At 39.0% G+C, this 14,009-nt stretch overlaps 1 protein-coding gene across 2 annotated transcripts in view; it reads right to left on the bottom strand.

Moving 5' to 3' along the window:
• The window catches only part of LOC117525395 (bone morphogenetic protein receptor type-2-like), a 91,935-nt gene that overhangs the window by 40,361 nt on the left and 37,565 nt on the right, over positions 1 to 14,009 (bottom strand). For both annotated transcript variants that reach the window (XM_034187251.1, XM_034187252.1), the window contains exons 9-11: positions 4,369 to 4,529; positions 4,146 to 4,293; positions 3,698 to 3,834 (exon numbers count right to left, since the gene is read on the bottom strand). In XM_034187251.1, the coding sequence (XP_034043142.1) occupies positions 3,698 to 3,834; positions 4,146 to 4,293; positions 4,369 to 4,529 (446 nt within the window). The remainder of the gene's footprint in view (positions 1 to 3,697; positions 3,835 to 4,145; positions 4,294 to 4,368; positions 4,530 to 14,009) is intronic.

The following is a 14,009-nucleotide window of genomic DNA, read 5'->3' as shown; positions in this document are numbered from 1 at the left end:
CACACAGTCAAAATACACACGCACAGTCAACATACACACGCACAGTCAACATACACACAGAGTCAAAATACACACGCACAGTCAAAATACACACACACACACGCACACAGTCAAAATACACACAAACACACAATCAAAATACACACAAACAGTCAAAACACACACAAAAACATGCACACAGTCAAAATACACACAAACACACAATCAAAATACACACAAAAACAATCAAAACACACACAAAGTCAAAATACACAGAAACTCACAATCAAAATACACACAAACAGGCACACAGTCAAAATAGACACACACAGACACAGAGTCAAACTACACTCAGTCAAAATACACACAAACACACAATCAAAATACACACAAACAGGCACACAGTCAAAATAGACACACACACAGAGTCAAACTACACAGTCAAAATAGACACACACACACACAAACTACACACAGTCAAAATAGACACACACACACACACACAAACTACACACAGTCAAAATAGACACATACACACAGTCAAAATACACACACACAGTCAAAATACACACGCACAGTCAACATACACACGCACAGTCAACATACACACAAACACACGCACACAGTCAAAATACACACAAACACACAATCAAAATACACACAAACAGTCAAAACACACACAAAAACATGCACACAGTCAAAATACACACAAACACACAATCAAAATACACACTAAAACAATCAAAACACACACAAAGTCAAAATACACAGAAACTCACAATCAAAATACACACAAACAGGCACACAGTCAAAATAGACACACACAGACACAGAGTCAAACTACACTCAGTCAAAATACACACAAACACACAATCAAAATACACACAAACAGGTACACAGTCAAAATAGACACACACACACACACAGAGTCAAACTACACAGTCAAAATAGACACACACACAAACACACAAACTACACAGTCAAAATAGACACACACACACAGTCAAAATACACACAAACACACAATCAAAATACACACAAACAGGCACACAGTCAAAATAGACACACACAGACACAGAGTCAAACTACACTCAGTCAAAATACACACAAACACACAATCAAAATACACACAAACAGGTACACAGTCAAAATAGACACACACACACACACAGAGTCAAACTACACAGTCAAAATAGACACACACACAAACACACAAACTACACAGTCAAAATAGACACACACACACAGTCAAAATACACACAAACACACAATCAAAATACACACAAACAGGCACACAGTCAAAATAAATACACACACACAGTCAAACTACATACACAGTCAATACACACACACACACAGTCAAACTACATACACAGTCAATACACACACACACACACACACACACACACACACACACACACACAGTCAAAATACACCCACATACACACACACACAGTCAAAATACACACACACACACACACAGTCAAAATACACACACACACACACAGTCAAAATACACACACAGTCAAAATACACACACACAGAGTCAAAATACACACACACACAGTCAAAATATACACAGTCAAAATACACACACAGTCAAAATACACACACACAGTCAACATACACACGCACAGTCAAAATACACACACACACACACACACACACACACACACACACACACAGAGTCAAAATACACACAAACACACGCACACAGTCAAAATACACACAAAGACACAATCAAAATACACACTAAAACAATCAAACACACACAAAAACACGCACACAGTCAAAATACACACAAACACACAATCAAAACACACACTAAAACAATCAAAACACACACAAAGTCAAAATACACAGAAACTCACAATCAAAATACACACAAACAGGCACACAGTCAAAATAGACACACACACACACACACACAAACTACACACAGTCAAAATAGACACACACACACAGTCAAAATACACACAAACAGGCACACAGTCAAAATAGACACACACACACAAACACACAAACTACACACAGTCAAAATAGACACACACAGACACAGAGTCAAACTACACTCAGTCAAAATACACACAAACACACAATCAAAATACACACAAACAGGTACACAGTCAAAATAGACACACACACACACACACAGTCAAACTACATACACAGTCAATACACACACACACACACACACACACACAGTCAAAATACACCCACATACACACACACACAGTCAAAATACACACACACACACACACAGTCAAAATACACACACACACACACACAGTCAAAATACACACACAGTCAAAATACACACACACAGAGTCAAAATACACACAGTCAAAATACACACACAGTCAAAATATACACAGTCAAAATACACACACAGTCAAAATACACACACACAGTCAAAATACACACACACACACACACACACACACACAGAGTCAAAATACACACAAACACACGCACACAGTCAAAATACACACAAAGACACAATCAAAATACACACTAAAACAATCAAAACACACACAAAAACACGCACACAGTCAAAATACACACAAACACAATCAAAACACACACTAAAACAATCAAAACACACACAAAGTCAAAATACACAGAAACTCACAATCAAAATACACACAAACAGGCACACAGTCAAAATAGACACACACACACACACACACAAACTACACACAGTCAAAATAGACACACACACAGTCAAAATACACACAAACAGGCACACAGTCAAAATAGACACACACAGACACAGAGTCAAACTACACAGTCAAAATAGACACACACACACAAACACACAAACTACACACAGTCAAAATAGACACACACACACAATCAAAATACACACAAACAGGCACACAGTCAAAATAAATACACACACACAGTCAAACTACATACAGTCAATACACACACACACACACAGAGTCAAAATACACCCACATACACACACACACAGTCAAAATACACCCACATACACACACACACAGTCAAAATACACACACACACAGTCAAAATACACACACAGTCAAAATACACACAGAGTCAAAATACACACACAGAGTCAAAATACACACACACACACAGTCAAAATACACACACAGTCAAAATACACACACACACACAGTCAAAATACACACACAGAGTCAAAATACACACACACACAGAGTCAAAATACACACAAACACACGCACACAGTCAAAATACACACAAACTCACAATCAAAATACACACTAAAACAATCAAAACACACACACAGTCAAAATACACAGAAACTCACAATCAAAATACACACAAACAGGCACACAGTCAAAATACACACAAACAGACACAGAGTCAAACTACACTCAGTCAAAATACACACAAACACACAATCAAGATACACACAAACAGGTACACAGTCAAAATAGACACACACACAAACTACACACAGTCAAAATAGACACACACAAACTACACAGTCAAAATAGACACACACAAACTACACACAGTCAAAATAGACACACACACACAGTCAAAATACACACAAACACACAATCAAAATACACACAAACAGGCACACAGTCAAAATAGACACACACACACACACACACACACACACTGTCAAACTACATACACAGAGTCAAAATACACACACAGAGTCAAACTACATACACAGTCAACACACACACACACACACAGTCAAACTACACACACTCACTGGATTGTTTTCCTTCCAGACTTTGGGGAATTTGGGTCGGTGTTTGTCTCTGGCAACGTGGATCTGCATATCCTCAAAACTGGGATGTGATCCCAGCTCTTCCTGGAAGGCCAACTGAAACTCGGGCATGACTTCACCTGATCAAACACACATTAGCTCCTCTTGCAGTTTTGCTGTTTCAGAAGCAGTTTTGCTGTTTCAGAAGCTTCTGGAGCTTCGCTCAAACCCCCTGAGCCACCAGAACAACAACACTTTGTAGAAATATAGTGGCTTTCAATTCTGGTCCTCAGGACCCAAATGCTGCATGTTTTTTTGTTTGCCAGCTCAGTCAGAGCCACAGGAAGTGGAAAATGTGCAGGGGTTCCGAGGACCAGGATTGAGACCTGCTGCAGTAACAGATGCAGTAGTGGGAGTACTCTGTAGTACTGGCAGTCGTGACAGATCTCACCAGGGAAGAGTTCGGAGCATCTCTTGAAGGTCTCCCAGTACAGCAGACCCAGTGCGTAAACATCCACCTGCTTCAAAGCCGACTCACAATCCCGGAGGTTCAGTGCCCCGCCTAGAACCTCCGGAGCCATGTACCGGACCGTCCCCACCTGCAGACACAGACCGCTTCACTCATCTGTCCAACAGCAGCACAGTACACATGGTGTTACTGTCCCAATGCAAACCTCAGAAATGGCCACAGTGTCCTCGTCTCCCGGCCGGGACGGACAGTTTTCTGTCAGCTTCATGGAAAGACCAAAGTCAGTGAGGACGCAGGACAGATCAGCACGGACCAGGACGTTCCTGCTGGTCACATCTCTGTGGGCCACCGCTGGTTTATACTGGTCTGAAAGGAGAAGAGTTAAAGAGGGAGATCAAACAAACATCAAACAAAGTGGGCATGGAAATATTTAATGTGACTGTTCTGTTTCAATTACTAATGAGCACAATCAGTAGCAAGTATTCAGTCATTGTCTTCATCGTCATCGCGGTTGTCGTCATCATGGTTGTCGTTGTCGCGGTCGTTATCGTCACGGTTGTCGTGACTGTGGTCGTCATTGCCATCATCGCGGTTGTCGTCGTCATTGTTGTTGTCATCACAGTTGTTATCGTCAAACAGAGCAGGTCTCAGTCTCAACTTTATCTAAATTCTGGGTCTTTTAGTGAAGCTTAGTGGCCGGTGGTCACCTTAGTATTTCTTCTGTTTTGTTGTTGCTTAATGCTGACTGATTATACCTTAAATGTAGTTTTTCTGGCTGACTGATTCTGTTTTCTTTTTCTCTCTGTCCGAGATGCGGCTGGATCCCCGTGCTGGATTAAATGATTTCTGGAATGGACGTGGAACAACTCTGCTGCAGGAACTGATCCAACAAGTGGCTGGATGACCCCCCCTCCCCAACACCTCCCTGATGGTGGACTGGATGCCTGCATGGACTCTCATCAATTGATGTTCTGTTGTGGTCTGTACTGGTAAACCATTTTGGAAGAATGGCCTAAGCAGTGGGTCACCCCTCTAAGTCTGGTCTGCTTGAGGTTTCTTCCTTATTATCATCAGAGGGAGTTTTTCCTTATCACTGTTGCCTGTGTGCTTGCTTTAGGGGTTGGTAAGGTTAGACCTTACTTGTATGAAACACCTTGAAGCAGTTTTGTTGTGATTTGGTGCAATATAAACTAAATAAATTCTAAACAAATTGAATTGCTGTTGTCGTCATTGTTGTTGTCATGGTCGTTGTCACTGCCGTGGTTGTTGTCGTCGTTGTCATCGTCATAGTCGTGATTGTCGTTGTTGTTGATATCGTCATCATTGTTGTTGTCGTTGTTGACATCATCACTGTTATTGTTATCACTGTTGTTGTCATTGTAGCCACTGTTATTGTCACTGTTGTCGTCATCATAGTCATCAGTCATCGTCATCATCGTTGTTGTCATTGTCATTCATCAACATCGTTGTTGTCATTGTCATCGTTATCGTCATCATTGTTCTTGTCATCGTCATCGTTATCGTCATCATTGTTCTTGTCATCATCATTGTTGTTGACATCGTCTTTGTTGTCATTGTCATCATCGTTGTTGACATCATCGTTGTTTACATTGTTGTTGTTGTAGTCGTCGTTGTCGTCCTCGTTGTTGTTGACATTCTCACTGTTTACATCGTCATTGTTATCACTGTTGTCATTGTAGCCACTGTCATTGTCATTGTTGTCGTCATCATAGTCATCAGTCATCGTTGTTCATCAACATCATCGTTGTCATTGTCATCATCGTTATCATTGTTGTTGACATCATTATCGTTCTTGACATCGTCATTGTTGTTTACATCGTTGTTGTTGTAGTCGTCGTTGTCATCCTCATTGTCGTTGTCGACATCCTCACTGTTTACATCGTCATTGTTGTTGTCATTATCATCATCATAGTTATTGTTGTCATCATAATCATCATTGTCGTCGTTGTCATCGTTGACGTTGCTGACATCAGTTTTTGTCGTCTTCATTGTTGTTGTTGGCGGCGGGGGCACTGTTGTCATCACTGTTGCTGTCATTGCAGTTGCTGTCACTGTCTTCGTTGTCATTGCTGTCGTCATTGTCATCATTATCACTGTTGTCGCAGGCGTCATCGTTGTCGTCATCAGCATCGTTGCTGCTGTTGACATTGTCATTGTTGTTGTCCTCATTGTTGCCACTGTCTTTGCCATCATTGTCCTTGTCGTTGTTGTCGTCATGGTCATTGTCGTCTTTGTTGTTGTTTTTGTTGTAGTCATCGTTACTGTCAATGTTGCTGTCATCCTCACTGTTGTCGTCTTCAATGTTATTGTAGTCGTCATCATGCTGTCATCCTCACTGTTGTCGTCTTCAATGTTATTGTAGTCGTCATCATGCTGTCATCCTCACTGTTGTCGTCTTCAATGTTATTGTAGTCGTCATCATGCTGTCATCCTCACTGTTGTCGTCGTCATCATTGCTGTTGTCATCACTGTCTTTGTCGTTGTTGTCATTATCATCATCCCTGTTGTTGTTGCCGTCATCATCATTATCATTGGCGTCATTGTTGTTGGTGTTGTCGTCATTGTTGTCATCATTGTCAATGTTGTCGCAGTCATCACTGCTGTTGTCATTGATGCAGTCATTGTTGCTGTTGTCGACGTCATTGTTGTCTTTGTCCTTATTGCTGTCGTCATGGTCATCGTTGTCATCATCATCACTGTTGTCGCGGCTGTCATTATTGTCGTTGTCACTGTCTGTCTTCATTGTCCTTGTCATTGTTGTTGTTGTCGTCATTGTATTGTTATGGTCAATGTTGTTATTGTCATCGTCACTCGCCATGTTTACATGGGCACTTTATTATTGATCTGATTGAATTCTATCCGATTGGTGGATCAGATTGTCCTGTTTACATCAACGTGCCCTAAAGTGATCCGCTTGCTGTGCGTGTTTACATGCACCGTGATTACGATCCGATTCAGTCAGGAGAGCAATCCCATAATGCTTTGTGTTGTGACGTCTGCTGTTTGTGACATATACAAATGAGTTGTACCCGGAAGCCGCCCGTATAAACAATGGGATTTGTTTTCTGGAGTAATCGAGATTACTGTTATTCTTTGCGTGTTTCTTTTGAAACTGCAGCATCAGAGGAACACGCTTCTTCTTCAGGACTTGTTCAGAAAAAGAGCACAGCAGAATGTATTTTTATGTGATGTAGCACACAGCATGGTTACATCATGTACGTTTTGTAAAGATGTAATGAAAAGACAGTTTGATTAAACAGCTGATTTAGGAGCCAAATGAAAATGAAGCCTTTGAGATCAGATGGAGCTTTGAGGAAACGTATCATATCCCTCAAATAACTGATGGGACTCTCAGACACATACAGGCAGGTTATTTCTGAACGTCTGTCATCTTCATTGACCCACAATCAATAACATCACATCTACCACTTTTATGACTTCTGATAACTTTTTTTCTGTGGCTTTTAGGTAGACCCACTATGAAATCTCACAAAACCTATTTTAAACAATGAACCGTTTCAAAATATGACAAAGCAGTTTCATGAATAAATAAAACAAACCTTGTGAGGTCTTTTTACATTTCCTACTTTACTCAACTAAAACAAGTTGTTTGCTTTTAGGTTTTGGAGCATCAGTTGCAAAATGCCTGGAAAAGCCCAAGATTCCAATGTTTTGTGCCATTCAGACTTTTTTGAGAGCTCAACTGTCAAAAGTTACTTTCAAACTTTTAAGAGGAAAAAAAAAAGTCACATCCACTACACCCTGTGCTTTTTTCCCTGATGTATTCCTAAGGATATAAATTACTCATTAAACATAAAAAAAAAAAAATGTAACCATTTTGTGTTTTAGGGTGTGAAAAACACTGAGGGAGAAGACGTCCGACTACAAATCATTGGTGACTCTGCAGATCTGCTCCTCGACTGGTTGCTGAAAGGCTTCATAAATTCTACACATCTGAGCCCAGAGGAGAAATCTGTTGATGTGAACCTCAGCTCACCCTGTGTGACAGCTGAAAACACTTTAGGGATTTTGAAGTTGAGGTGGAGGGTGATACTGAAGACAAGAGATTTTCACTTCTCCTTTACACCAGTTGTGATAACAACCTGCTGTGCACTTCATAATTTCTGTCAAAATGAGAGGAACAACGCAAGCAACAACTGGCTGGAGAACACTGGCCACTCTCATGGCATCTTTCCTCAGGATGGACCACAGGTCTCGATCCAGAGCCGTTCCGGTGGGAGCAGGACAACGATGGCATTGAAGGAGTACATGTTCAATCACTTTCCTCTGTGAAATGGTCATCTCCATTAACAAAATAAAATTAAATAAAAAACAAATCTGACAAACACATTTTCTCTTTTTTTATTAAAATGAATAGAACTTTCTTCCGTACACGTATATAAAATAAAAACCTGGCAAGACCACAACAATCTGGTTAAAAATAAAACATAGTGCTAAAAACTTTTATTCTCTTAGATCAGAGCTCGGCATTATTTCTTAAACTGGCATTACTGTGAAGTCAGATCATAAAACCAAACCCTAATGTCAGCTCTTTTTGTCAGCACAATAACATACAGGAAAAAATGGGAAGAAACTAAACATCAGGACCAGTTTCTTATATTCAGTTTCTACATGTTGTGTGGACTGTAGTCAAAGTTTCCACTGTTCTTTTGATTATTGTGTGTGTGTAGATGTGGCGGGGGGTCAGGAGGTCAGGTGGCTCGCTGTGATTGGTGATGAAACAGTGGACTTAGTAGAGGACCTAGCTGAGATGCGTGCACATCATTTAGGAGAGGTTAACTCACCTGTTCCAGACTAACATGACCCCAATGAACAGCGTGAGATATGTGCCAAAATCTCTGTCCAGGACAAACAGCCCTAAAGTGACCACGCCCCTTTTTTTAATCCCGAGTGTTACTTCAAATACAGATGCATTTTCTAAACATCAGCAGCTAGAGATTTTCCAAGGTGTTAAATATCTTCAGAATGACCAGAACATGTTTGGGAGGGTCAAAGAAAGTCAGAGGTGTCAAGTAACGAAGTACAAATACTTCGTTACTGTACTTAAGTACACTTTTTAGGTATCTATACTTTACTCCATTACATATTTTTCTGCCTACTTCTGACTTCTACTCATTACATTTTCTGTACTTTCTATTCCTTACATTTTTAAAACAGCCTCGTTACTCTTGGCTTAAGTTTAATATATATATATATATATATATATATATATATATATATATATATATATATATATATATATTTCACGTCGTGCGCCTGTTTGCTTTGAACCGTGAACCAATCGAAGCAGTGGTTCGCAGACTGAAGCAATGCTTCGACCTATTGCTTCGTTTATTCTTTCTTTCGCTTAATTTTCCCCCACTAAAACCCTAAAGAGCATACTTCTGTATTATTTACCTTTTCTATGTTAAACTGACCTGTTATGGTCTTCTGAAACAGTTGATAGATGTATTTTATAACTTAAAAACGGGAGCGACGCTAACGCGTTAGCATGTCTATGGCATTTTCAATGCACGTTCGGGTGCATTTGTTTTCAAATTGTAATATTTCTTAAATTTATTTTTGTTTATATATTAATAATCTAATGATTATTATATACAATTTTAGAGAAAGAGGCAAAAAGAACCTGAACAGAAACACAACAGAAAATATAAAAGCAACTAACAATGAACATACATAAATAAATACATACATAAATAAGTGTTTCCTGTGAACACCGAGTGACTCTCACACCTCCAATTCATCCTCGTCTTATTTAATGACAGTTTGTTAATTTGTTTGTTAATTTCTTCAGTGATTTCCTCCTGAACTATCTGCCAAACTAGAAAACTGCTGCATCCTAGTAAGAGCAGAATACTACTGGAAAGAATTTGAATAAGGAAAGTTGGGTTTTTTTTCCTTCACTAAATGGATGCTGCACTCACTGCAGTTTATTGTCTGGAATAGTCCCAGATTGCATTTCAGAGCTTCTAGAATTGAAACATTTTCAGGTGGTGTTGGGGGGTAATTTTGGGTCTTGGGCCACATGTAGAACGAATCAGTTTTTAAATTAAGCTTTTAATTCATATAGTGGCATCTACCTTTTTTTTTTTTTTTTTAAGGTTACTTTATACTTTTATACTTTAAGTAGGTTTTGGAGCACATACTTTTTCACTTTTACTTGAGTAAAGAGGTCAAGTTGATACTTCAACTTTTACCAGAGTGTTTTTAAACTGCAGTATCTATACTTCTACTTAAGTAACAAATGTGTGTACTTTTGACACCACTGAAGAAAGTGTAAAACTTCTATTTTGATATTTTAAGAGAAAATGACATACGTACCACACATCAAAAGAAAATGAAGATTTAGCAAATATAATGAAAATTTTATTTTCAGTCCTATTGTTATCAATGGAATATGCATTTAAAGTGGAAAATACAAAACAAACCTTGTATCTTTGGCAGACAGCAGGATCTATCTAGAGGTCTTAAATGTTTTATAGATGATCAGGAACATCCACAACAGAAAGTTTAAGGTACTAAATATGTGGTGATTCCAGACTGTATGTAGGTCATTTGACCTACATGTTTCCTCTTAAGATATCAAAATTAGAAATTTTGCACTCTTCTATGACCCTTCTAAACATGTACTGGTCATTCTGAGCATATTGAGTACTTTGGAAAATCTATAGCTGCTGTAGTTTAGAAAATCCAGCTGTATTTGAAGTAACACTCGGGACGAGTGGTCATTTCCGGGCTGTTACATGCTTGTCTCAGTGAGGTCCTCGACTAACTTTGTTCTGGTAAATGTGGAGCTGATGAGTAGGACTGAGAAAGGAGACCCCGAAGACCATCAAACAGTTGCCCTATAATGCGTTCAGTTGAGCGGGTACTTTCTTCTATAAACCTGGAAAGAAGCCTCTCTTCTCTTTTCAGATTCCTCTCATGCTGCTGTTGTATATTGTCCAGGAAAGATCTCTGCTGGCTGACCGATCACCCAGGAGCTCAGCATCACCAGATGATGGCTTTTGTTCTAGAAAGTATGTAGAATTTCAGTTAGCAAAGAAAAAAAAAAGTTCTTGTTTTTGTCTTTGTGGATCTCTCACAGTCTTTTATTATACCAAAGAATCATCGTACTTCTGTATTCAAACATGTTGTAACTCATCCACACTAGAGCCTGACCAATATGAATTTTTTTAGGCCGATGCCGATAACGATATCTGGATGAAAAAAATGCAGATAATCGATAAATCAGCTGATTTGCCGATAGCTGATAAATCAGCCATTATTATTATTATTTTTTAAATGAATAAAATGTTCTTTTTTGGACCCTTAACAAAAAAGGTATGAGCTAAAAGCTGAAGCTTTGTCCTCATATTGATTAACTTTATAACAGAGAAGAATTTTCAAGTTCAAAAAAATGCAAAAATGCAATTGGAGCAGTTAGGGGGGTATTCAAACGGGCCAACTAGTAAGATATCACTCCTGAAAACAATCTTTGCCATATCACGTGAGGTAAATCTGCCCTACGATTGGATTTTGGAAAAACATGTGATGGAGAACCAATTCCGATTGGACACTCACATTGCGCACGTCATCACACATCTTCTATGAGGAGTACCAAGATGGCTGACAGTGGATCGAAAGTCTGCAGAATTAACTTTTCAGCAACAAAAAAAGTAAGTTTCTATCTCATATTATTAAAAAGTTATTTACAATTTAGTAACGTATATGACGGCGTCGGCCCCAGAGGGTTAACAGCGAACGGCAGTACCCTTCTGGACGACCAGTGAATCTGAATGTTTCAACCTCTTAGCAGTAAATGAAAGTTTTTCATGCTAGAAATAAGGTCTACGCAACGTGGGCTTAATAAAAAGCATGACCGACGCAATGAAGCGCATTTGACACATTACTACATAAACTGAGTTAAACTGAGTTGAACTGAAATGGGAGAAATGTGGGGTGAATGTAATCCCAAAGTTATTACAAACAACATCCTTATAAACTTACTTGTATGCTTTTGTCAGCCGATCAGTGCAGTGTGACGGGAAAGTACGGGGGCGGTGATGAAAACATTTAAGCAGGGGTGTAAGCAGCTCTCAGTTGAATGGAGTCAGAGCTCCATCTACTGGACAAACGGTGCAAGGACATTTTACATTGCCGACACAAACATTATTTCAGTAACTGTTCTGTTTATGAGAAACTATCGGCGTTTTATCAGCAAAATTTCGGCCAATAGTGAGTACTTTGAAAAGGGCTTATATCGGTCGGGCTCTAATCCACACGGCTTTTGACCTCACCAGCTCAAAACAGGAACACAAAATTGAAATGAATGTGTGTTTGTGTCTCAACTGTCTAAAGGATATTAACTGTCATATTCTGCTGGAACTCTGTAATAGTACCATTTCTAAAAATAAAGCACTCCAAATAAATAAATAAATATGCAATGACTTTGAATGTTATTTTTTCAACAAATTCTACAGTGGTTTTATTTTGCAGCATATTACTCTTTAAAAACTCTTTTTTGTCTGGATCCTCCTCTGTGTGGTCTTCAGGTTGTGGAGATCTGCTGTCATCAATCTCCTCCAACATGCTCTTTACATCATCATCTGTATATATGACAGCAGTAATTAACATGATGCACTAAAGTGAACGAGGATAAAGAGTGTTGGTTAACTCGATGACAGACTGTGTTCATGCACTTTACAGTATCACTCCCTGTTTTATTCAGTGAATCACTCCGCTAATAAACTCCTGGGATAAATTAACATGAATCACCAACATGAACTTGAACTAAATCCACACATTTGGCTCAAAGTACATCTCGTTAAAAAAAAAGAGGACTTGTGCGTTAGCGTGATTTTATCAGGACTTACCTCCAGGCTTTCCGGTGTCTTGGGTGAACTTTCCTCCAGTGTTGTTGTCGCCATTGTAGTCGTTGTTGTAGTCATTGTTCTGGCTGTCGTTATCATTGCCATTATTGTTATTGTTGTTCTTCCTCGCTGTTATTATCATTGTTGTCGTAGTTGTTGTCATCTTTGTTGTTGTCGTTGTCATCATTAATATGCATATGTCGCAGACATGAACGAGTGAAGCTCGTCAGCATCTAACCATGTCATTTAGTTTCTTCAGACTTTATTTTGAGACTTTATTTAGAGCTTTGCCCCCCCAGACTCCGCGCCTTTTTAAGCATTTTTCTTTATTTGCATCTCACATGCCTGGAAATGCTCCTCACCATCTAACCATGTCCTTTACGTCCTTCAGACTTTTTCAGTAAAATGGTTCTTGGGAGCATGAACATGACTAAAACATTTTAGCTTTAGCTTCATTTTCATTATTTTGCCTTTCATCTTCTGAAGGGGCTCTGCCGCCCATACCCCCCTCCTTTTAAAGCATTCTTTTGTTTTGTTTTTCAGCTGACCCCCCTAACTACAGCCCTCTTAACCTCCTGCCACTTTAAGCATATTTTAATGTAGATGTAAATTAATGTTCAAAGTTTTCAGCTAGTTGACAGTAGGGCTGTACAATATGGACACAATATCGTATCTCAATATTGTCATAAATTGTCATGTAAATGTCACTTATATACATTCTGTCCATATTCTTGAGCCGCTTAGGTGTGTAGGGAGAGTTCCCATGGGATAAAAAAGCTTTTCAACCTACCATCCCTGGTTCTCAAGACCAGGAACCTCAGTGGCTCTACTCTCTCCCTTTTCTTTTTTTTAAAAGATATTTATGTGTTCCTTAGTAAACACTAGTAGAGTTCCACCTTAGATTTGGAATGTATAATAGAAGATATACCTTACTGAATTTTCATATCAATAT

The sequence above is a fragment of the Thalassophryne amazonica genome, chromosome 14, assembly GCF_902500255.1.
Source record: "Thalassophryne amazonica chromosome 14, fThaAma1.1, whole genome shotgun sequence".
NCBI lineage: Eukaryota > Metazoa > Chordata > Actinopteri > Batrachoidiformes > Batrachoididae > Thalassophryne > Thalassophryne amazonica.
Note: the sequence above shows the minus strand (reverse complement) of the source record. Positions and strands in the feature narration are given on the sequence as shown.